General features: G+C 42.7%; 2 protein-coding genes across 2 annotated transcripts; one reads left to right on the top strand and one right to left on the bottom strand.

Annotated features, from left to right (window-relative positions):
* The first annotated feature begins 1,165 nt into the window (after positions 1-1,165).
* Positions 1,166-4,541, top strand: dnaaf2 (dynein axonemal assembly factor 2). Its single transcript, XM_084311182.1, has 2 exons — positions 1,166-3,377; positions 3,538-4,541. Exons 1-2 carry the CDS (start codon positions 1,209-1,211, stop codon positions 3,964-3,966), a joined length of 2,598 nt encoding a protein of 865 aa, XP_084167308.1. The 5' UTR covers positions 1,166-1,208; the 3' UTR covers positions 3,967-4,541.
* A 195-nt stretch (positions 4,542-4,736) lies between these two features.
* lrr1 (leucine rich repeat protein 1) lies at positions 4,737-18,734 on the bottom strand. Its single transcript, XM_084311547.1, has 5 exons — positions 18,169-18,734; positions 16,231-16,329; positions 6,733-6,985; positions 5,914-6,388; positions 4,737-5,626 (listed from the first exon to the last, which is right to left on the bottom strand). The coding sequence occupies exons 1-5, from the start codon at positions 18,349-18,351 to the stop codon at positions 5,371-5,373; spliced, it is 1,266 nt and encodes a 421-aa protein (XP_084167673.1). The 5' UTR covers positions 18,352-18,734; the 3' UTR covers positions 4,737-5,370.
* Positions 18,735-24,326: the final 5,592 nt, after the last annotated feature.

Below are 24,326 nucleotides of genomic sequence, written 5' to 3'. Positions count from 1 at the left end.
CCTCGTTTGATAAGATAATATTGTCCCAGGGACATCTCAGAAGATATTGTTAATATGATTTAGTTGAGAATTCCTTAACTGTAGGTGTGGAGATAAAAGAGGAGAGTGAAACCGATCAGAAAAGTAATTTGTATAGTGCTATATTTTGTCTCGATTGTGATAACTTCTAGCGAAGAAACTCTTTGTGAAAGAAACATTTCCAATATTTCTGGGGACCCCCAGGAAACCCCTCGAGGACACTTTGAGAACCAATACAGCCTATGCTACCATCCTTTGTCCCCATTGATTAATGTATTGCCTTACTGGCATGGTTTGTTCTGGGCTACGTTGCTACAGAGGTTTCTTTCTATAGTTGGTCTATGAAACACACACACACACACACACACACTTGGTAACAATAACAACAAATCAGAGTGTGAGAAAAAATTACTGTTGAGGGTGCGACCAATCATCTCTCTTGCTGGATACCCTCCCCCTTGCCTTACAGTTACTGACCGGCATAAGAGTCGACCTGCCACTGTGTAGCTAGCAGTAAACAGTGACATCTGGTGGATAAAACCACATTTCGACAATGGAACTCATTTGACCCCCACTAAATTATGTAAACATGACAGTTTCTGCTATTTGAATTTACAGTTGTTTACATGACTAGCTAGCTACAACGCCAGCTGACACAATTATTTAAGGTTATTTATATTTATTTCATACACTAACCACGTGTTCCTGTCCTATACATTTAGTACAAAACAAAACAATTTACAATGAATGTAACGTTATATTTCGACACGAATACGATGATACATTGATTAACGCTATGACTAATATTATAGACATAAGCTAATCACTAACGTTAGTCACTTAATTTCTCTCGGGGAAGGTTTTCTTGGTTGCAAAGGACTCTTCCGGTTGCTATGGTAACGTCAAGACATTTAGGATACGAGCCACAGTGGAGCGAGCTAGGAGTCGTTGGAACGTGACTCTTCCAAACTAAACACACGTATTGCTTGTCAAATAAGAAACAAGACCTGTATTTGCAGAAATACGGACTGCGTTGTTTGGCAGCAAGGCCAGCTCACAGCAAATTGACATATTGATAGCTTTGTGCTGTCGTTGTCATTCACGTCGTTAAAGTTTGCGGTAAGTTTGGCTAGCTAGATTAGCCTGCCATTCTCTCGCGCTATCAACAAACAACAACCTGACGCTACAGCATGGCATGCGGCGAAAACACTAAATTGCCGGACATGACTGCAGACGAAATGGACAGATTCACGACGGCTTTCAAGGATGAGAAGTTCAGGGAAATGCTGTTTGAATACACCAGAGAAATATCAGATCCTGAGAAAAAAAGTCAATATGAAGCGGACATAAAACAGATGGAGTTGGAGAAGGGAAATTCCGTAGAATTTGTCTTGCCACAACCATTCAAAGTTCTCAGGACGAATTTGGACGGTAAGGAAAAATGCTTCATCAACATCTGCACCAACGAAAATATTGGTAAACCTGAATTCAAATGGAAGAGATCAGACGGTGGCAGAAGGGGGCAGCTGTGGTCCATCCCCAACTCTGTGACCCCTGGGAGACGAGACAAGGATGCTAAAGGGAACAAGTTTATGATCTATGATGTCCTTTTTCACCCAGACACTCTGCATATGGCTAGCAAGAACGCAAAGTTCATGGATATGGTGGAGAACATATCTGTTCAGGCAATCCAAGATAACTATAAAGTAAAGCTGGACAAAAACACAAGAGAGTTGACTATAAAGTATAAAGGTAGTCCAATCACGTGTATGATTCGCAAGCCCACCCCTGGCTACACAAGAGAGCCTCTGGCACAACCTGACCCTCTCGCTTTCCCTTACCCTGGTGAAAAGGTTACCTCAGCCACAACAGAGGCTCCCAACACAAAAGATAGCGGTGATGTGAAACCAGAGGCCATCCAGGTTAAAGTACCAAAATCCCAAGAGCCGATCATACCAAACTACATAATGAAATACAGATCTCACATTGACCTGCAGGACTTCAGGTGTTCCAGAGACTCTGCCCAGAGCCCCAGGCCCAAGGAGATAGTTGTCACCGTTGACCTGCCCCTTCTCAAGTGTGTCGGGGACACTAGCCTGGAAGTGAGGGACAGAAGCCTGCAGCTGGAGTCACAGAAGCCGGCCTACAGACTGGAGGTGGCCTTGGCGTACCCCGTGGACCAGGATAAAGGAGAGGCCAAGTTTGACAAACAGAAACGACAGCTGGTCATCACACTTCCTGTCCTGCCTTCCAAGGAGTTATTCAGCTTCGCTGCCACTAGAGAAGAGGGAGCAGGCGGGCAGAAGAACCAGGGCGAGAAGTGTGAAGAAGAGGAGAGAAGAAATGGAGGAGAGGAAGATGAGAAGAACATCGAAGAGCGCGGAGGGGGATGTGACAAAGAGACACAGATGGATACTTTCTGTGAAACAGCTTTCCAAGGAGATACTGCTATGGAGACGGAGAGTTACAGTGCAACTGACGTCCATCACATAGGTCAATCAACTGAAGAGGACAAGTCGGAGGATGTCTGTCACACTGACCTGTCCACTGAAGAGGACAAGTCGGAGGATGTCCGTCACACTGACCTGTCCACTGAAGAGGACAAGACGGAGGATGTCTGTCACACTGACCCGTCCACTGAAGAGGACAAGACGGAGGATGTCTGTCACACTGACCTGTCCACTGAAGAGGACAAGTCGGAGGATGTCCGTCACACTGACCTGTCCACTGAAGAGGACAAGACGGAGGATGTCTGTCACACTGACCTGTCCACTGAAGAGGACAAGTCGGAGGATGTCCGTCACACTGACCTGTCCACTGAAGAGGACAATACGGAGGATGTCTGTCACACTGACCCGTCCACTGAAGAGGACAAGACGGAGGATGTCTGTCACACTGACCTGTCCACTGAAGAGGACAAGACGGAGGATGTCTGTCACACTGACCCGTCCACTGAAGAGGACAAGACGGAGGATGTCCGTCACACTGACCTGTCCACTGAAGAGGACAAGTCGGAGGATGTCCGTCACACTGACCTGTCCACTGAAGAGGACAAGTCGGAGGATGTCCGTCACACTGACCTGTCCACTGAAGAGGACAATACGGAGGATGTCTGTCACACTGACCTGTCCACTGAAGAGGAAGGTTCGGAAGCAGTTGATAATAGGAACAGAACACCACCAGACACTGAAAACCAGCCCATTCCCAGATCGAAAAACAACAAGGAGTTGGCTGAACAGTCCAAAGGTACAGAAGAGGAGGAAGGTGCAAGTCCTGACCATAGTGATGGGTTAAGGGTCCAGGTGGAGACCTCAGAGGTCAGCAAAGACACCAGGAAATCCACAGAGAAGGAGGACAAGGTGAGAAATTAACCATTATATTGTGATTGTGAATTGGGTTGAGAAAAGCAACAATAATGCATGACCAGCAACAGAACCGTTTGTGAAGATCTGTTACCATGGCTACATGATCTCTGTTGTCTCTAACCCCCATTTATTTGACTTTTATTTTTACTTCTAGATGGAAACAGACCTCTCACTACTGAATCAAAAACCCAGTGAGACATCCCAACCTGCTGCTGGCCTGCCATCCGACCTGCCATCCCACCGTGACCACAACAACAATTTAACTAAAGACTTCAGCGTGGCCCAGGGGAATGAAGACATTCAGAAGATATCTCCACCAAACAAAGCCAAGAAGTCCAGGAAAAGGAATGCACGCAAGAAGAGGGTCCATTTTTCAGAGGAAGTCGCTATGGATCCAGTGAAGGCTGAGGAGATAGATGCAGATGACCTGCCGACAGAGCAGACCTTCCCGCACCGTGACGGCAAGCTGCCACCAGCCTCGCTGAGGGAAACCAACACGGAGGGAGAGGAGACGGTCATCAGTGATCATTCTACATCGGCTGGGTTCACCTTCAAAAACTCCCTGTTATACGAACTGGACTGAGATATTTTGTGTGGGTTTTGAGAAAATGAATGAATCATTTGTTATTCCGTTTTTTTCTTTGCTCAGTCATAAGAATGTGAAAGGTTATTGAGTTACTGCAAACGTGTCTTGCTCAATTACATAGCATTATTTGATGCAGGTGTATATCCGTTTGAACGTTTTCACTCTGTGCATTTGTTTTCACATTTCCAAAAAGTGCTAGGTTCTGGCAGCAGCTATTATTGATGTTAATGTTGTAAACTTTTTGACAACTACAAGGCTTTATGTGGGTTTACAAGGCTTTATGTGGGTTTAAATTGTGCACTGTCACACTGATACTACCCGTTTAGGAATTAAGTACAAGTATTTGCATAAGAAATTGTGACCAGTTGTATGCCCATCAAATAGATTAGAATAGGTATATTCTTCTATCAGGGTTGGGATCAAATTAACTTTGAAAATCTAAATTCTAAATTGAAGTGGCCTTGCACGGAATGTTTGTAATTGATATGAGCACAAAGAACATCAACAAAAACTTAATCATTTGGTGTCTTATTACTGGAAGTCACAGTTACCAGTGGTTACAGCTTGGAAGAAAGAACACAAACATTCCGTGCCCTCTATTGAATTGGAAGTGAATTGATCACAGCCCTGTTTTGTATCTTCCCTGTTCAGGTTTAGTTCATTATATTACATTAAAGTTCACTGCAAAATAAACATTGTCACAACAATACCACACGTTTTTCATTTCCATTTCACTCTGTGCAAGGATGAGCTACGGACAGTTAATATTTTCCATTTTTATTTCTCACATAAAAAAAAGAGGGCAATCAACAACACTGTAAAAACAAACTTTTGGCATTGTGCCAGCTTATGGTCTTATAAATTCTATAGAAGCCCCGTTAGGAGTTCTCATGTACTCTTCCCTCGTCTCAGAACGGGACGCAGGGAGAACAACCCAGTAGAAACCAAGAGGTAACATTAGCATAGTGTAGCCTGTCAGAATCGCCTGCTGTTGGCTTGTCTCGTACCCGACTGTCTGCAGACAAGATAGACAGTAAATTATGAAGCTACAGATCACTTGTGTCTCACTCCCACGTTTTGATATGAGGGAGGCGTGCCGAATGTGGAAGTGCTCTGTGTAACAAAAACCTTTTTAAGAGTCAATACTGTCATGTTGTACACTGGCATTAGCCAGATGACTTGGCACCTGACCGCTCTCTGTCACGTAGCACCGCAAATTCCTTTTCCAACTTTCCCCACTCGCTCCAAACTTCATTTTCAAAACCTATATGGTGTAAAAAAAAAAAGAGAACCTAACGAGGAATTTTCAGTTCAGTCTGGTTTGATTGAGGCTGTTACATTACATGTCCGCCATGACGTCCACTCGTCAGAGAGCATAGTCCTTTCCCCCCCCCCCCCTCTTCATCTCATTCCTCTCTGGAGGCAAATGTCCAGGAACTCAGAGTAACAGGAGAGGGAACAGAAGTGGCGCTGGACGGGCGCGTCCGTTCCGCCCATGTCGTCCACCAGCACCACCGTGTGAGACACCTGGTGCAGGTTCATGCTCACCGCCGTCTTGATGAAGAAGTTGACGCAAACGCGCCCGCAGTCGCAGGTCTTGGCCACTTCGAGGTCCCGGCACAAGTGGGCGGGGATGAGGTGAGGCCCGTAAGGTATTCTATAGGATGGATGGGAGAGAAAAGAGAGAAGACCTTACACACAGTGGACACTGGACGGGCATTACAATTTCAGCTTAACAGACACTTTTATGCAGAGTGCAACAATAGAATGAGCCAGTAAGTACGTAGCCTAAGAATAAATAGCTCAAAAGTGGCAAACAATTGAATAAGTAATTAAGTACTAAGGACAAAGAAGAATCAAGCAGATTTATATATTTTTGTATTAAACTGAAAAGAGTGCTAAATTGGCCTGTCCACTGAGGAGGGCAGCGTGTGCTAAACAGACCGGAGGTTGGCCACGGCCCGAGAGGCGAGCTCCTGCAGTGTGAGGGGGAAGGTGAGGTGGATGGTGTGGTCCAGGGGGTTGGGCTGGGTGAAAGGGTTCCCAAACAGGTCCAGGTTCTCCAGGCTCAGCTTGCGGAAGTCGCCGGGCAGCACGGCCAGCTGGTTATGGGCTGCCGAGAGAAAGCGTAGCTTGGCGAGGCGTCCGATGTGGAAAGGAAAGCAAACAAGCTTGTTGTCATCCAGCTTGAGGTTGACCAGCTCCCGGAGCTGGCAGAACTGAGCGGGGAGGGCCGGCAGGCTGTTCTGGCTGAGGTCCAGGTGCTGGAGGGTGCGCTGCAGGGTGGACAGGCAGAGAGCCTGGCTGAAGCTCTCCAGGTGGTTGTTGTGGAGCACCAGCTCGGCTAAGCAGCCCAGGTCACCGATCGTGGCGGGGAGCTTCTTAATGTGGTTGTTGCTGAGGTCTAGTTTACGGAGGGCTGTAAAACAAAATGAATGCTATGTGAAATGGAAATTCCATTACCTCAACTTTAGACCTCCCTTTTTAATCAGTTGAACAACTGGAAATGTCACTAGGGAATACTAGTCCTACATATTATCACGACACAGTTGTACACGTGCACCGATCCAGGGCTAGGGCTCAATTCTCTTTTCAAATCATGAAGTAAATGTTTCTTCAAAATTCAAATTTTGGAAAGAAAACCCTTTGGCAAGAGAGTTTTCATATTCAACTCTCATCATTAGCAAAAACATACTACTTCCATTTTTAATTAAACACGAGTGTGACTTGAGCCCCGCCCCCCCCCCGACCGTGTAACGCTACCTTTAAGAGACAGCATGCGCATGTCCACGCGGGACAGCTTGCAGTAAGACACCTGGAGCTGCTCCAGAGAGTAGGGGAAGTTGGAGGTGAGGGGGTAGTCTTTTTTGGAGACGATGGTGAGTTTCTTCTTCGGTTTCTCCACGTCCCGGGCGCGGACAGGAGTGAGCGTAGAGAGGGGCAGGCTGCTTGCATCACTTCCTCTGTCTGCCAGCCGGGCCGCTGAGAGGAAGCTCTTCAAGCTGTTAGCATCAGCCTAAAACCAGCCACACACAACAACCAAGCACAACAGAGTGGTTCATTCATGGGGGAAATGCTGTGCCAGGATGTAATGTTCCATAATGGTGTGTAAAAAGAAATAGGATAGGCTAGGAAGCAATTGTGTGTGTGTGTGTGTGTGTGTGTGTGTGTGTGTGTGTGAGAGAGAGAGAGAGAGAGCAAGAGCAAGAGAGAGCATGTATGCGCACCATCAACAGGATAGGTTGAGCTGTGTTAAAACTGAAGTGGAATGTCACTGCTTCCTGTTGTGTGTGTGAGGGTGCGTGCGGCTGCACACTCACACAATGACGCAAAAGATGCATCTATGACAATACATTTAAAAAGATAAGCGCTTACGAATCACCACTTGACACAGCCAACCTGAATTCACTTGCCTAATATAGCCCACAAAACTGACAACACTTCTTAAGTCTGAACTCTGTAGGGAAAACAGTGTGGCCTATTGTTTATGCTGCAGGAATTTATTTTGTAACTGCCACTGCTATACTCTACTGTCAATAGGGCTGGGCGATATGGCCTAAATATGATATCACGATATTTTCTGACCTTTCGGCGATACACGATACACATCACGATGTTTTTCTTTTTTACCCCAAACAATTCATTATGAGGCTTACCAAGACAGTATTTGATTTTGCAAGCTAACATTAAAGACAAAATAAAATACCCATGCATTTAGCATTTTTATATTATATATTAGATTTAGATTATTAGATTATATATTGCATATATTTAGCAATGATATGATAATATGATTTAGATATGAAATATGATGAATTGAAAATGGGGGACCCTGATGTAAACAAGACTAAAGTCTTTCTCTGGTCTGCATCCCCTTAACAATTGTATGTATTGAGCTGTACTGTACCCATTCTGCAATATGTTAATAAAGTTTTAAATCAATCAATCAATCAATCAATCAATCAATCAATCAATAGCATTTTAATGAAACTACTGTATATATGTATGTCTCTAAATGTTTTGATGAATTGAAAATGGAGGACCCTTATGTAAAAAAGTCGAAAGTCTTTTTCTGGTCTTCATCCTCCTGTACTGTATTGTACCCATTCTGCAACCCTTTAACAAAGTCTTCACTCATTCATTCTGACGGAAACATATAATTTTGATTGACAGTCGAGTCTGCCAATTACGTCACAGCGCTTGCACCCGCCCTGCTGTTCGCACCAATCGGCAAGCTCCTAGTTTTTTACTTCCTGAATGTCCTGTGGCTGAACAACGTCAACAAAGCTACTAACGTTAGCTCCCCGCGGCCGTCGAGTAGGAGACCAGTGCTAAACAGATTGATTGATTGATTGATTGAAAACTTTATTAACAGATTGCAGAATGGGTACAATACAGTACAGCTCAATACACACAATTGTTAAGGGGATGCAGACCAGAGAAAGACTTTCGTCTTGTTTACATCAGGGTCCCCCATTTTCAATTCATCAGGACATATATGACATACATGACATACAGATAGTCAGTACTGCTACATCTATACATTTATGACATACCAGATTTGCAAATACAGTACTGTTTGTGATACAGAAGGAGTCAAGAAAAGGGAGTATATACATTTGACGTAGAAACTGTACATTGGAGGAGGTTGGGTGGGGGGGGGTTGGGTACACTGGGATATTGACAACCATACTGGGTAATTTACATTGGAGGTGGTTGGGGGGGCACACTGTATAAACAAGCAAAACTGTATATTGAGGGGGGGGGGGGGGGGGGGAGACTCTGTACAAACAAACAAAATTGTACATTGGACTATTGACAAAACCATACTAGGTAAATGACTGTACATTGGAGGGGGTTGGGTTAGGATATTTACAGGGGCCAGTGTTGAATTGCAGTCTCCCGTAGGTGTCTCTTGAGAGAGGTTTTGAAAGTGGGTAGTGATCCACATTCCTTTACAGCTTTGGGTAGGGCGTTCCACATTGATGTGGCATAATTGCGAAACGTGTTTAGTCCCTTATTTGAGCCGAATCTGGGTTTAACATGATTTGTGGAGCTCCCTCTGGTGTTGTGATCGTGGTATTCACTGACCTTTGGGAAGTATTTTGCCATGTACATGGGTACCTTGGTCGTGTAGTGTATCTTGTAGACCAGGCCCATTGCAAGATGCTGTACTCTGTCATCTACTCTAAGCCATCCTAGGTTGTCAAAGTGGGCAGGGGTGAGGTGGGTTCTAGGAGTAAGGTCAAGCAGTAGTCTGACCAGTTTGTTTTGAGATGTTTGTAATTTTGTTTTTAGCGCCTTTGAGGTGCTTTGGTACCATGAGGTGCAAGCATAGTCGTAGTACCCCTGAATGAGTGCTCCTGCCAGAGTCTTCAGGGTATTCTTGTTTACCAGAGAGGAGATCCGGTACAAGAATCGAGTTCGTTGGTTGACTTTTTTTATTACATTGGATGCCATTTTGTCACAGGAGAGATTAGCCTCTAGGATGGAACCCAGGTAGGTAATTTCATCTTTCCTTGTGACAATATTGTCACCCACTGTAACTGAGAAGCCGTCGGTCTTGCTGAGTTTGTTATTTGAACCGAAGAGAATGGACTCTGTTTTGCCCATGTGTAATGATAGTTTGTTATCAGCGAGCCATATGCAGATTCTGCCTAGTTCCGAGCTGAGGGTTTTTTCAACCTGTAACTTGTTCTTGTCAGAGACCAGCAGGGCTGAGTCGTCCGCAAACAGGAACAAGTTGCAGTCACAAGCTGACGACATGTCATTTGCATAAATTAGGAACAGTAGCAGTCCTAGTATGCTTCCTTGTGGAACACCACAGCTCACTGTGAGAGGGGGGGATAGGGTACCGTTTACCTCCACCATCTGTTCCCTCCCCTCAAGGTAGGATTGCATCCAGCTCACTGATAGACTATCAAAACCAATTGCTTTTAGCTTGTCAATCAGAATGGAGTGATTGACCGTGTCAAAGGCCTTTTGTAGGTCCAGCATGACCATGCCGCAGTATTTGCCTGCGTCCACCTCTTGTTTGATGTGGTCATTCAAATAGAGAAGGCATGTGTCAGTGGAGTGGGATGTTCTGAAACCAGATTGGAATTCGTAGATTAGATTTTTTTCCGCTAGGTACTTTTCGACCTGTTCGTAGACTATTTTTTCCATGACTTTCGAGATGGAGGTGAGAATAGAAACAGGGCGGTAGTTGCCTGGGTCTAATTTGCTGCCCTTTTTGTGCAGAGGGGTCACCCTCGCAATTTTGAAGTCCTTGGGGACGTGTCCCTGTTTTATGGAGAGGTTTATTATGTGTGTGATGATTGGGGTGATGGCGGCTGCTGAGTCTCTGAGGAATTTGGAGGGGATGTTGTCAGGATGACTAAATGAGGCATAATGATTTTACTACAACGAATGTTATAATAAAAGCCTTTCCATACATCTGTCTGATTGAAAACTTTATTAACAGACCGCGGAATGGGCATATCTCAGCACGGGCTGAGATATGAACGAGTAACGTGTGGACAGATTGACGCGACACAATCCTCTTGGGCAAAACATCACGATATCCACGATACGTTGAAAAAGTGTATCGTTAATGAACTGTACCCGATATTTATATAATATCGTCATATCGCCCAGCCCTAACTGTCAATCATATTTTGTTACACTGACCACTTTGGCCTCTAAGACCTAAGAACTACAACCAGGCTACAACTAGAAAACGACAACTAAGCTAGGTTTAAATAGAACAGTTGCTAATCTAATAACAAGTCCACACAGGACATATAACTCATCTTTCTGTACTCCACTGCTTAGCCTCATAACTGGCAGCTACCATCATTCTGCGTGCAGGAGTGTTGCTAGCGATGATACGTTTGAATCTAGGCTAAAGGTCACTGTTGCTCCAACACAGTGACAGCCAGGACGCATTCACAATCACTGGAAACAATGAGGCGGCTCTCGTGTCTCCCTGCAGACACTGACACCACCACAGCATAACAAACACTGTGCCATCAACACATGACTTGCTGATACTGTGTGCCAGAACCATTAAATCACCAATCAGTGAGCCAAACGTACTAAAAATAAGAACTGTTTATAAAGTGGATTGAAGGGAACATGCCAACCGACTGTTATGAAACTTTAAATATATAGTTGAGTTACAGATATTAAGTTATGTACAAGGCAAAAAGCAGTATCGCCAGAAAGCTTGCAGAAGTTGTTTGTTTTTAGCTCAGAGGACGAGACCCATAGAAGGACATTTTATTTTAAGCATCAGTATAGACTACTTTAAAGCAGATGTGCTTTTCAGTATGTGGGCGTAAAACTGTGGAATTCTCTACAGAATGATTTATAGCTGTACAAATATCTTTCAGTTCAAGAAAATGTATAAAGAAAGAACAATTAGACTTTATAAAGTTGAGGGGTAACAAGGTAAGTATTGATTGTTGAATAATTGTAATCGACAGACCATCTATTTCTATTGTTTTATTGTTTTGAGGTGCTTTGATTATGAAACAATATTCTTCTTTATGGAACTGTGCATTACCATGAACGGAACAAATACAGTTTTATTAAATTACGTGAAATTAAAATAAGAATGTAGGCAGGCTTTCCCACTACTAAAATGAAGAAATAAGAACAGTCTACAAGTACTAGGGCTGTCACTTTAACAGAAAATCTAATTTGAAATTCGTTGCAGAATTGTAGACAAGTTCAAATTCGAATTTCAGTGTAAAAAAAAAAAAAAACTAAAAAAAAGTAAGCTATTTTTAAGTTTTGGCAACTTTTTTGTACCATGGTATGTTTGGTATAATTATTTTCAGCACAGTCTCACCTATAGGACCTGACCGTTTTTTTTAAAGATAAATAAAATTATTATTATATATATATTTTTTTCTTTTCAAATTCGAATTTCTCCCTTCAAGTTCGAATCTCGTTTTTATGTAAATTCGAAATTAAATTCGAAAATAATGTGACAGCCCCATTAGACAACAGGTCAATATTAGTTCATGAATCTATTTGTTGTAAAATAAGATCTATATTCCGATTTTAAAAGAGTACTTTGCCCAAAAATGGTAATTTGTGTATCAATTACTCAGCCTCTGATGCCTTTGAATTCATGAATTGTTTTTTGTTATTCTCACATGTCTCTATGGCGAGTGTAGAATCCAAAAAAAAGTAGTAATACTTGATGATTTGAAGTCAAGAGATTTGGTTTAACAACAGCAAAACTATTGTTCCATTTGAAATTTTGAAGGCACCAGAAATGTTTTGTTAGCAAGGTTTTAGAGAAAATGAATGCATTTGTGAGGTACTGAACATATGACGGGATAAATGAGACTTGGATTATACTGCACAAGTTGTGAGAGTTTGTAAATGGATGTTCTTATATAGTTTTGCTGTTGTTAAACCAAATCTCCATTAACTTCAATTAATCTAGTAGTTCTACTGTTTTTGTGGATTCTATGTTCACCATGGAAACATGTGGGAAGAAAGAAATATATCCATGAATTCAAGGCATCATGGGGTGAGAAATGTATTTACAAATTATAATTTTTGGGTGAAGTGCTCCTTGGATGCAAACTAAAATGGACCTTATTATGGCCAAGTCATACATCTATGGATCTGGCCAAATCTCCTCTTTCCAATGGCAGAGCTAAATGTGGATTTAGTACCACCAGGCTCCCGCTACAGGGCAGCAAAGACCGTGAATGAAATCTACTGTAAGTACAGTTACTTTTGTATAATGTGTCCATAGCTCCGCCATTTTTTACCGGATTGCGACGTGGGTTTTCTCTAGACGTTCACAGAAAGGTAAAGAAACAATATACGTTGTATTTTATGGCAATAATGTTGAGGTTTGTTCGCCCCGTAAGATATAAACACGAAAGCCCCGGGTCTCCTCTTTCTTAGGACTACAACGATTTTATGAGTGCTTCTTCTTCTCGCGTGTAAATCGTCCGTTTTCCGGTGCAATGCACAGAGATTTTTTATAAGGTCATATTTAGCTAATAAAGCTTAAAATCATTGGTAAACAAATGTAGTGCTGAAAATATACACTTTGAATACACTTTGTTGTTTTGATAGGGTTAGGGTATTTACTCTTGGCTACATTTGAAAAAGAAACACAACATTACTTAATACGGACTGTATAGTATTGATCTATTTATGACGATCGGGCTTAAGAGGTTATTTTGTGCATATCCTCCTAAGACCCAGGAAAAAACAAGTGTTTTTTGTGATCATTTAAGTGTTTAGGTGCTAAAGAACACATTTCAAAGATTTTTTTTTAAACTTAACTCTATTAATATTTTACAAAATGTGCACAATCGGACTTCATTGATCGATTGAATCTTACATAATTATGAAAATTGCATCCACATTCAGTCTTTTCACTGGTGTGACAAAGATGAAAAGAAAACGTCAAATTTGATTCTTCTGAATTGTCCCAGTAGCAGGCAGGCCCATTTTCTGAAGAGCATCCAGAAGACTGATGGTCTTTATCAACTTAATCTGGCTCTTCATCTTTCATCTCTCACACTCTGACACAGAGCTGTCTACTAAATAAATATGAAACAAACATACAGTAAGTCCTGATGTGCACTACAGTGTACATTAATCAATTAATGTTTTTCCTCTGAAAATAAATGTTTAACTCTTGACAACTCTCAAAATGCTCCTTAGATGTTTACTTACAACGACTCAATAGAGTGACATGTATAGAGGAATCAAGCTAAACCTAATGTGCACTACAGTACAGTCAGTGTACAAAAATGTATTGCTGGGTCTCAGGAGGATATAGGCTACCTCACACTGATACGGTAAAACAAAATCATGGATCGGGCCTTTAAATACCGGGAAACAACACCGTGCCACCTGCAGGGGAGGATTGCATGTGACTGTCTTACTTGATGGGTTGCATCGAGTCGAGACTTGTTTTGTTCTATCTGCACATGTTCAAGCTTTATTAAACAAGGTCAGGTCAGTGTTTCAAAGCACTCTCAGGCTGTCAGTTACTCTCCAAATTGACATTAATCCTTGCCCTATAATGTGTATATTGGGTGTAAAAATGGACACTGCTCAAGCAAAGATTGTAAATAATACTGTAGCACTGGCTTTTCTAGCATGCAAACGGATTATTTTAATGAACTGGAAAGAACGCAAACCGAACTGCTTCAGTATGGAGAACTGGCGCAAGGACTTTATGGACTTGCTATCGATGGAACAGGCTGCTCTGTCTCTTCAAGAGAGTGATAGGCCCGATGGTCTTCAAGGTCCCCTGAACTTTATTAGATCACTATCTGGAATAAGTTTGTCTACTGAACCTTTGTAACGCTCTGCAACCCCCCCCCCCCCCCCCCTCGCCCCTTGTTGTTATTGTTATTATTCTCATTTCTTGTCTTGTTTCGTCGTGTATGTATTGTCTTGTTTGAGAAAAATAAAAAACTTTAAATATCAAAAGCACTCTCAGGGTTCCCACGCTTGCCTTGACATTTTTTTCCATGCTACCTTCTGATTTTCCAGGTACCATATTAAGTGATGATCTATAGGCCCCTGAAGCTTTCCGCCCCCATCCGTGCCCCCCTCCCCTCACACACACAGCCCCCTAGGACACCTGACTACTTGCTTGATTTAAAAGGTGTGCCAGTCAAGTCTACATTGTAAATGCTTAGAGATTATGTCTTATTGATAATATCAATGCATGAAATAATGCAACAAGCTGTAGATGAACAACAATTTATTGAACTGGAACTTTGAAACACATGAGCACTGGGATTGATATAATGTTCTCTCTTCCACTCCTCTCCTATCTCATCCTGTCCTCTTCTCTCCACACCTCCCCTCGTGTCTGCTCCTGTCTTCTCTTTCTACTGTCATCCTCTACTCTCTTCTCCTCCTCTTTCATCTTCGCCCCTCTTCTCTTCCTCCTCCCTCTTTCCTTTATTATTAGTCTTATTAGATTATGAGTCTTACGTAGAAGGGGTAGTATTGCCTACTCTTCTTTTGTAAATCAAACTAATGAACCTAAAAGGGAAAACATAAGGCTGGTTCCCCTGTGGTTCCTCAGTACAGCAACCCCACTAGTAAGCTTAGCTTAACAGTATAGATGTACTGTATAGAATCAGTCTAGGCATGATCAATGATTTTTCAAAAATGTCTCACCCCAAATGTTCCTATTTAGTAGTAGAATATTTTTTAAGAAAAAAACGAAAAATCACAAAATAGCTAAAAGTAGATATAAGAATGAATGTTACAAAATGTATCAAGACTAGACTATTCATGTCAACTAGTATAGAAGTAATGTCACAGCCTAATGTGAAAATGTATTGGTAGTTAGCTAGCAATGCAAGCTAGTCAACACTAGCTAGTAGCTAGTTAGTTAGCAAACTGAATGTTGGCTAGCAAGATTGCACTCCATGTGCTTGCATCATTAGCAACATCCAAATTTAAAACAAACTCAAACTCAAGTTGCTAGCTAGTTAGCAAGATTGCACTGCTTACTAACTAACGTTGATAAACCCAGGCTTACCACACAGTTAAAACACAGCTACAGTACTTACATTTGAGGATAAACTTGCATAAGAAGTTTCACTGTAGATGTCAAGGCTCCCGTGTTGGCTGGGAAATACATGTATTTGACCCTTCTATTGAGATCGCGAGTAACGTTATTATTCCTGAAGTCCACCAATCCGAAACTATACTTTTAAAGTCCATATCACCAAGTTGCCTGCATCAAATTCCAACATACCATATAGGATGCCAAGAGCATGCGCTACAACATGGGATCATCCATATCTACAGTAAAAGCTGTTCACATGTAAAGGGTTTTTATAAACTCATCTTAATTTTGTGCTCAATAGTTTCATTTTATTACTATTTTACACATCATCCAATACAATTTTCCAGGACAACTGTTTCTATTTCCATGTAAGTGTTCACTTTTGCTCAGTTTCCATGACTTTTCCATGAAAGTCATGAAAATGAAAAAATGTATTCCATGTTTTCCATGTACCGTGGGAACCCTGACTCTGTGTGCTCAACAGTTGTCCAAAACGAACGTCCAAATTAAGTTAGAGCTAATTCTACGAAGAGGCTGGGCTGATCTCAAATGTATCCAAAAATAATTTCATCATTGTACAATTGCTGCAAAAGCCTAAAGGTTCCTTGTTGCTCGAGCCTGTGAACCTTTTGTCAGGAACTGGTATGCAAACGTCCACCATGCACCGTTGACCGTTTGCCGCTACGCTGGGTTCCCTGTACCTTGCTCAGGCAGATGTCCACGGCAGGCTCCTTCAATCTCACGGTGGCTTTTCCCTCCTCGACGAACCATGTGAAAAACTTCTCTATGTTGTCCTTCAGCTGTGAGAGAATGTTGGCAAACGTTAGGCTAGCTTGGTAATGGGGGAAAAAATGCATTGTTGCACAACAGGGTGGTTTCCCCATCAAGTCTCATCACAGAATGGTGATTCACACATAAAACCTTTTCAAATTGTGTGAAAGTCACTTTCTCTTCCAACCGTCATTTGAATCGCACCAGCCATTAAAATGTTTTGATGACTTATGTGCTATATACAGTAAGAGTGATTTTGAGAACTTGTCAGTGGTGAGCAGAATCGGCCGACCTGCCATCCACAACCAAGGTGGTTTAATTGGTCTAGCCCCGACTGTCCATAAATTATCACTGGGTAGCTATTAGCTAACTTATCAGTACAGCCCAGTGAACTTTGGGGCATGATCAGGAATTATGTGGGTGTTTTTGTGTTAAAAATGGTACTTCACCAAAAACAATGCTGATTTATTTTGCACATTATTCTCACACACATCCCAAAACTCTAAACAGTTTGCACACATGCATTTAGTTAGACAGTTATTGAGAGTAAATTAGTTTGAATATGGCCATCAGTGAGTAACATTAGGAGCGGGGGCTGGGGACACCCATACAGTAGTTTTTCGAACCCTGTAAGCGAATTTACCAGTAGTTTAGCTTGTTGAAGTCTCGCTACCATTACAATTCCCAACGTTCTTCGTATTTTCTCACTAAAAGACCAGAATCAATCTAATTATACAGACACTAAACATTGTATATGTTATTAAGAGTGGCCAATTAAATATAAATGAAATATATTGAGCGTTTGAAAGCAAACAATGTAAGCCTCAAGCCTTTGAGTGGCTAAATTGACTAGACAGATGTGTCTGCAGATTTTTTGTTAAAGGGGAACTATCTTATAAATGGCCTTTTTGAGTATTTAGCATTGTTTCCTAGCTATGTGAACTTATATTAATATGATCTATGTCTCTAATTCTCATATTGGCGCATTCTTCCAATTCTCCTCTCACAATATTCACCCTCACTGAACTGAGTCATCTGAAAATGTGATGATTTGTGATGTCAGAGAGACACCGCTGCATGTTAATGGCGAGGTACATGATGAATTGAAAATGGGGGACCCTGATGTAAACAAGACGAAAGTCTTTCTCTGGTCTGCATCCCCTTAACAATTGTATGTATTGAGCTGTACTGTACCCATTCTGCAATCTGTTAATAAACTTTTCAATCAATCAATCAATGAGCTGCACACAGTGGTTGGAGCCCAGAGGCTCAAAACGGCTCGAGATCTTGAGGTAGAAAAATGCTGTTTTTGAGGACTTGATTAGAAATACAAAACAATGAATAAAAAAATAAAAAATATTACAGAGGTGTTCCATAGACTCACAGGAATTGTGTAAAAGTGCCCAAATAGTGAAAGAAATCGTAAAATAGTTCCCTAGGCTGAATTATTGGCTATGCCGATTACCTCAAAATATAATTATATCGGCCGACCGATTAATCGGTCTATCACTACAACATTGAATCATTGTACCACCATGAAATGATGTAGATGAAAAATAGCAATACCTTGTCTTATATGGACTGCTACCTTATCATTTCATGGAGCTGTGATTAGCACAACACAAGGATTCAATGTCCCCGATGACTGATGATCACTGGTGGCCATATTCAAACTCATTTACTCTCAATAACTGTCAAACTAAACGAATAGTGAAAACCTGTTTAGAATGTTTGGATGTGAGATGTGAGATTATGTGCAAAATAAATTAGCATTGCTTTTAGACGTTTTGAAAAGCGATTGAAAAGACTGTTTGCTAAAAGATGGACCAGTTCCACATGACGGTGAAGGAATAGCACACAACACACACCTTGTACTTGGACCCCGCTCGGTCTCTCGCCGTGCAGATCATCAGGTAGATGTTGTGCCGCTGAGTGCTCTTGTCCACATGCTTCCCGATGGAGAGCACAGCTCTCGCCCCCTTCCCTCGATTCTTCATCCCATAAGTGGGAAGCATCCGATTCACCAACTCGACATCACACTGCAGCTTCATTGCGCCGAAAATAAAGCCAGATCGCTGGCTTTAACGCCGAATCAGAGCAAGATGTTTAAATGCATATCGAGTAAAAAACACATTCAAGAGAAAACGCCTGTGTGAAACAATCCTGTCCGAGTCAGGAGGACGTGCGCGTCGTGGATGTCAACAACGAACTCGCTATTATCGTTAACAACCACAGAATCGAAAAGCACAAACTACAGTAGACTACGGCGGAAAACTGACATCTGTCAATAGTGTCGAATAGAACAGATCGATGGATTTTTTTTGCATCTCAAAATAAAGTAGAATAACTTAATCTGTATATCCAGCCAAAGTCAACCAAACTTAAATGTTTACTTCTGGCAATGCAAAATAGTCAGTAGCGAAAGTAGCAGCAGCCCGCGCGAGGGAGGGAAGTGACGTCAGAGGACTCGGAGCGTTCGTGGAGTCGGCCCGGGAAAGTTGCTGCCCCGCATCGCTGTGGCGAGGTGGCATGTTGTTGAATCAGACAGCTTCGTAGCGTAGATCCTAGTGCAGGTCGTTAATCTTCTTCAGTCATCTTAAAATCTCCGGAGTCCGGATGTATAGGTACGAACATGCAAACAAATTATACTGTGTGTCATATATTGGGCCTTAAACTAAAGTGTATACCAGTAGTTATCAAAGTTGAGTCCGAGGGCCCCCAGGGGTCCTGGAGGCCGGTTCCCTGCAGGAAAATAGGGAATATTAATAAATGTTCACTAATATATTAATTAATTTCACTAATATATTAATTAATTTCACTAATATATTCCTCACTAGAAGTTAGTGCAGTGAGAGTGTGTATAAGAACGCCGACTGCTCTCTCCTCTGTTATCTCTCCACCTACAGTAGACAGTTATGGAATTCTGGATGAAATCATATGTGACATCAAATATCATGTCAGATGAGTCCCATGGACGAAATCGTATCAAATCGGGGTCCTTGACATGAAAGTGTGAACCACTGGACTGGCTGACATCTTTTATGCCTTTGAGGTCATTATGATATATCTAGTTGAATATCTTTCATATATATAACATAACACTTTTGAATTAAATATGGGGGCCATTTTCCTGCATTTCCGGGGCAAATTCATCCATATACTGGCTTAACAGCATGTACTTAATGACACTGTTGTGTTAACTTGTGTTGATATACAATAAACTAATTTAAAATGTATTTTTATTCAGTGAAATGTTTTGCCCCATGAGTAATACCAATTAGGGGCAAGCAATCCTCTGCTAATTGCCAACTCTGCCATAGAGCAGGGGTTCCCAAACTTTTCAGGCCGGGACGCGGGATGCGTCTATACTTTCCGCAACGGAGCTCGGTTTCCGGGTTCCTCTGATTGGCCGCGACCCCCACGTGACCCGTGCTAGCACGCCCCCTTATCCACGCCTGCCTGCCGGCCTGCGTCTATACTTTCCGCAACGGAGCTCGGTTTCCGGGTTCCTCTGATTGGCCGCGACCCCCACGTGACCCGCGCTAGCACGCCCCCTTATCCACCGCTGCCGCTACCGCTCTGCTGTGTGTTGTGTTGCAGCGCGCACCAGATCGGCAGAGGTCCCTGCCTTCCTCAATTTATACGCATGGAAGTATTGACTACGCCGTAACGAATCATTAAAAAAATATGCCGTTAACTGGAATATGTTGTGCCTTTACACATATGTTGGATTATGTAATTGGTTTGTCATGACAAACAAATAAAAAAATCGCGATTTACCCGCTGGCTACAACAACACACAGTGACTGCATGTAATTGTTGTAGCCACCTCCTCAGAGGCAGGAATACTAAGCTCCCCCTTAAAGTGGAGATGAAGCAGTGAGCAATGTGATCCTAGTTTGTTTGTTGTGTACCTTGTGTAAGACAGGGTTCTATAATCAAATGTGAAATCTATCTTATTTGTCTGAAAAATATAATATAATATCCCTGTTTTCAACATGGGCGCCGCCATTTTGTTGCTGACGTCATGGCTGACGTCATACCGTGGCTTGGGTGTATACACTCTGGTTAGCTGCCTATATTGAATGGGTCAGTCAGCAGATAAAATGTTGCCTACAAAACAACGGGACCGCGGTGGTTCTGTTTGTATTGCTCCTGGCTGTTCAAACTAATTTTACCATGTGAGAGAGAGGAAAGTTGGTTAATTTCCACAAACTACCAGTGAAAAAAACAGTGTTGTTGACATGTTGGCTCGGGCTGCCTGCACCCAGACGGCGCAACCAGCCTGTTGGACAGGGAAGGAGGATCTGCAGCGAACACTTCATTGCCTCGGATTATGTTGTTGGGGTGGGATGTTTGTCCAGAAGACCACTAATCAGCTGAAGCCGGACGCGGTTCCCTCGGTCTTCGACAGACAGACCGGCGTTAGCTCTCGGGGCCCGGCGTTAGCTCTCGCTAGCTAGCGTTAGCAACCGGAGCGTCGCGGAGCATTCAGCCTGCTGGCTACACAGCTTGTGTAGCCAGCAGGCTGAATGCTCCGCGACGCTGGTTGAAGTGGGTCTAGGTAGCCAGCAGGCTGAATGCTCCGCGACGCTGGTTGAAGTGGGTCTAGGTAGCCAGCAGGCTGAATGCTCCGCGACGCTGGTTGAAGTGGGTCTAGGTAGCCAGCAGGCTGAATGCTCCGCGACGCTCCGGTTGCTAACGCTAGCTAGCGAGAGCTAACGCCTGGCCCCGGCTGGTGCCAACTAGCTAGCGATCGCTCCCGAGAGCTAACGCCGGTCTGTCTGTCGAAGACCAAGGGAACCGCGTCCGGCTTCAGCTGATTAGTGGTCTTCTGGACAAACATCCCACCCCAACAACATAATCCGAGGCAATGAAGTGTTCGCTGCAGATCCTCCTTCCCTGTCCAACAGGCTGGTCGCGCCGTCTGGGTGCAGGCAGCCCGAGCCAACATGTCAACAACACTGTTTCTTTCACTGGTAGTTTGTGGAAATTAACCAACTTTCCTCTCTCTCACATGGTAAAATTAGTTTGAACAGCCAGGAGCAATACAAACAGAACCACCGCGGTCCCGTTGTTTTGTAGGCAACATTTTATTTGCTGACTGACCCATTCAATATAGGCAGCTAACCAGAGTGTATACACCCAAGCCACGGTATGACGTCAGCAACAAAATGGCCGCGCCCATAATGCTAAATGCTTCAGAAATGTACACAACAAATCGTTTTTTCTTAGAAACTGCTTATTTTTATAACGTGACTTCTTCTGTGGCTTATCTAAATACTAATGTGATGCTATGAATATGTATTTATCGCACTGCTTCATCTTCCCTTTAAGCTCCAGGAGAGAGGAGAGAGGCTGAAAACCTGCAGTTCTTGCCCGACTGATGGGAGCCGAATCCCCGGATCCGATTTGTCTGATGAATACCCCCAAAACATGGAGGTCCCGAATGCATGGAAGTATTGATTGCGCCGTAACGAATCATTAAAAAAAGATACCGTTAACTGGAATATGTTGTGCCTTTACACATATGTTGGATTATGTAATTGGTTTGTCATGACAAACAAATAAAATATCGCATCGCCGGCTGTCTCTGGTGTCCGCTGGAGCAAGCCGGCGATGCGATATTTTATTGGTTTGTCATGACAAACCATATTGTGCCATATGTGTAAAGGCACAACATATTCCAGTTAACGGTATATTTTTTTAATGATTCGTTACGGTGTAGTCAATACTTCCATGTGTATAAATTGAGGAAGGCAGCGACCTCGATTCTTGTACCGGATCTCCTCCCTGGTAAACAAGAATACCCTGAAGACTCTGGCAGGAGCACTCATTCAAGGGTACTACGACTATGCTTGCACCTCATGGTACCAAAGCACCTCAAAACCAAATTACAAACATCTCAAAACAAACTAGTCAGACTACTGCTTGACCTGACTCCTAGAACCCACCTCACCCCTGCACACTTTGCCAACCTAGGATGGCTTAGAGTAGACGACAGAGTACAGCAACTTGCAATGGGCCTGGTCTACAAGATACACTACACGACCAAGGTACCCATGTACATGTCAAAATACTTCCCAAAGGTCAGTGAATACCACGATCACAACACCAGAGGGAGCTCCACAAATCATGTAAAACCCAGATTCGGCTCAAACAAGGGACTAAACACGTTTCGCAATTATGCCACAACAATGTGGAACGCCCTACCCAAAGCTGTAAAGGAATGTAAATCACTACCCACCTTCAAAAACACTCTCAAAGAACACCTACGGGAGACTGCAATTCAAAACTGGCCCCTACAAATGTCCTAACCCAGTTGTACAATAAAGACCAAGCATGCATGGCTTTGTCAGTATTCCAATGTACAGCCCCACCCAACCCCACCCAACCCCACCCCACCTACCCAACCTCCTCCAATGTACAGTTTCCATGTCAAATGTATGTCAGTATTCCAATGTACAGTGTGTGTCCCCCCTACCCACCCCCCCCCCCCCCCCATTTCCAATGTACAGCCCCACCCCACCTCCCCCAATGCACAGTTTCTATGTCAAATGTATATACTCTTCTTCTGGATTTTTTTAGTATCACAAACAGTACTGTATTTGAAAATCTGGTATGTCATAATTCATAAATGTATAGATGTAGCAGTACTGTCTATCTGTATGTCATGTGTGTCATATGATGAATTGAAAATGGGGGACCCTGATGGAAACAAGACGAAAGTCTTTCTCAGGTCTGCATCCTCTTAACAATTGTATGTATTGAGCTGTACTGTACTGTACCCATTCTGCAATCTGTTAATAAACTTTTCAATCAATCAATCAAACCTCTGCCGCTCTGGTGCGCGCTGCAACACAACACACAGAGCGAGCCGGCAGCGTCTATACTTTCCGCAACGGAGCTCGGTTTCCACGTGGCCAATCAGAGGAACCCGGAAACCGAGCTCCGTTGCGGAAAGTATAGACGCAGCCGGCGTCCAGAAAATAAGGCGTCAGAGAACCGCGGCCCAATGCACATCGTCAGGCATTTCTTTTTTCTTTTTTTTTGCCAGGCGACCGATTTTTTAAGCCAAATATCACTTCAATCCTATTAAGTTAGTTCACTGCGCATAGAGCATACAATGTATGTATACAATAAAACAAAAACCTGTGTAACAGTGCCATCTTGTGGACATATGAAGAATCTGTGAACAGAATGACAACATTAATGGCAGAGTCGTGTAATATTATGTTGCCTCTTTATTAACAGTCACTGCCATTCGAAACTACACAAGCACTTCATTATTCAACATACTGTAATATGGAGGTTATTGCTCTTTGTAGTAATGCTATTTAATCATTGATCATCATCCCTCTCCAATATGATGTTGAATACAATATTTCACTTAACAGTAGCTATCCTTTCAAAAATATAGAGCGAGGACCTCATTAAACCAATTTATTTGGTTTTAACTTGCTGTCAACTGACTGACCAACAGACAATACCTTTGGTAATAACATGCATCCTTTCATTTTGGCAGTAACTTATAATGCTCTATTGCTCTTTCATATATGCCTTTTGATGGGCTATCCATGTGTACCTCTCCATACAGATCAAATGTATATATGACATACAATAGGAATGTAGCAACGTATGTGGTTTTGTTTCCCAAGATAAGGCTTAACAGAAAGGGTCAGGAATGATGTAAGATGCTTCTCTAAATCATAAAACAAGGTCACTCATTTACCAGTGGTATAATATGCACCATATAATCAGAGGATTGAAAGCTTGCCATTGCTGAAAGGAAAAATAGAGCACAGCCCTGACAGATAGTCTCGTCACCAACAGGTGGCATTTTACTGTTTTACTGTCCGTAAAAGTTCCTCTAATGTCCCTGTGTCCCAATGCATTTTAGGTAAATAGCACACAAGTAGTTGGTCCCATTGACCATATTCACACATTTGGATTCCTTTCCACCCTGTTCCCACCTTGGTAATATGGTCAATGGAATATAATATTGGAATTCTTAGCATACAAACTG

The sequence above is a fragment of the Notolepis coatsorum genome (genome assembly GCF_963971535.1).
Source record: "Notolepis coatsorum genome assembly, chromosome: 3".
In the NCBI taxonomy this organism is placed as follows: domain Eukaryota; kingdom Metazoa; phylum Chordata; class Actinopteri; order Aulopiformes; family Paralepididae; genus Notolepis; species Notolepis coatsorum.
The sequence above is the reverse complement of the archived record's forward strand: the minus strand, read 5'-3'. Positions and strand labels throughout refer to the sequence as shown.

Coding starts and splice junctions, on each gene's coding strand:
- dnaaf2 (XM_084311182.1), top strand. CDS start 1,209: ATGGCATGCGGCGAAAACACTAAATTGCCGGACATGACTGCAGACGAA. Junction 3,378..3,537: donor CCACAGAGAAGGAGGACAAG/GTGAGAAATTAA, acceptor TTTTACTTCTAG/ATGGAAACAGACCTCTCACT.
- lrr1 (XM_084311547.1), bottom strand. CDS start 18,351: ATGAAGCTGCAGTGTGATGTCGAGTTGGTGAATCGGATGCTTCCCACT. Junction 16,330..18,168: donor GAGCGGGGTCCAAGTACAAG/GTGTGTGTTGTG, acceptor ATTCTCTCACAG/CTGAAGGACAACATAGAGAA. Junction 5,627..5,913: donor CGGGCCGTGGCCAACCTCCG/GTCTGTTTAGCA, acceptor TCCATCCTATAG/AATACCTTACGGGCCTCACC.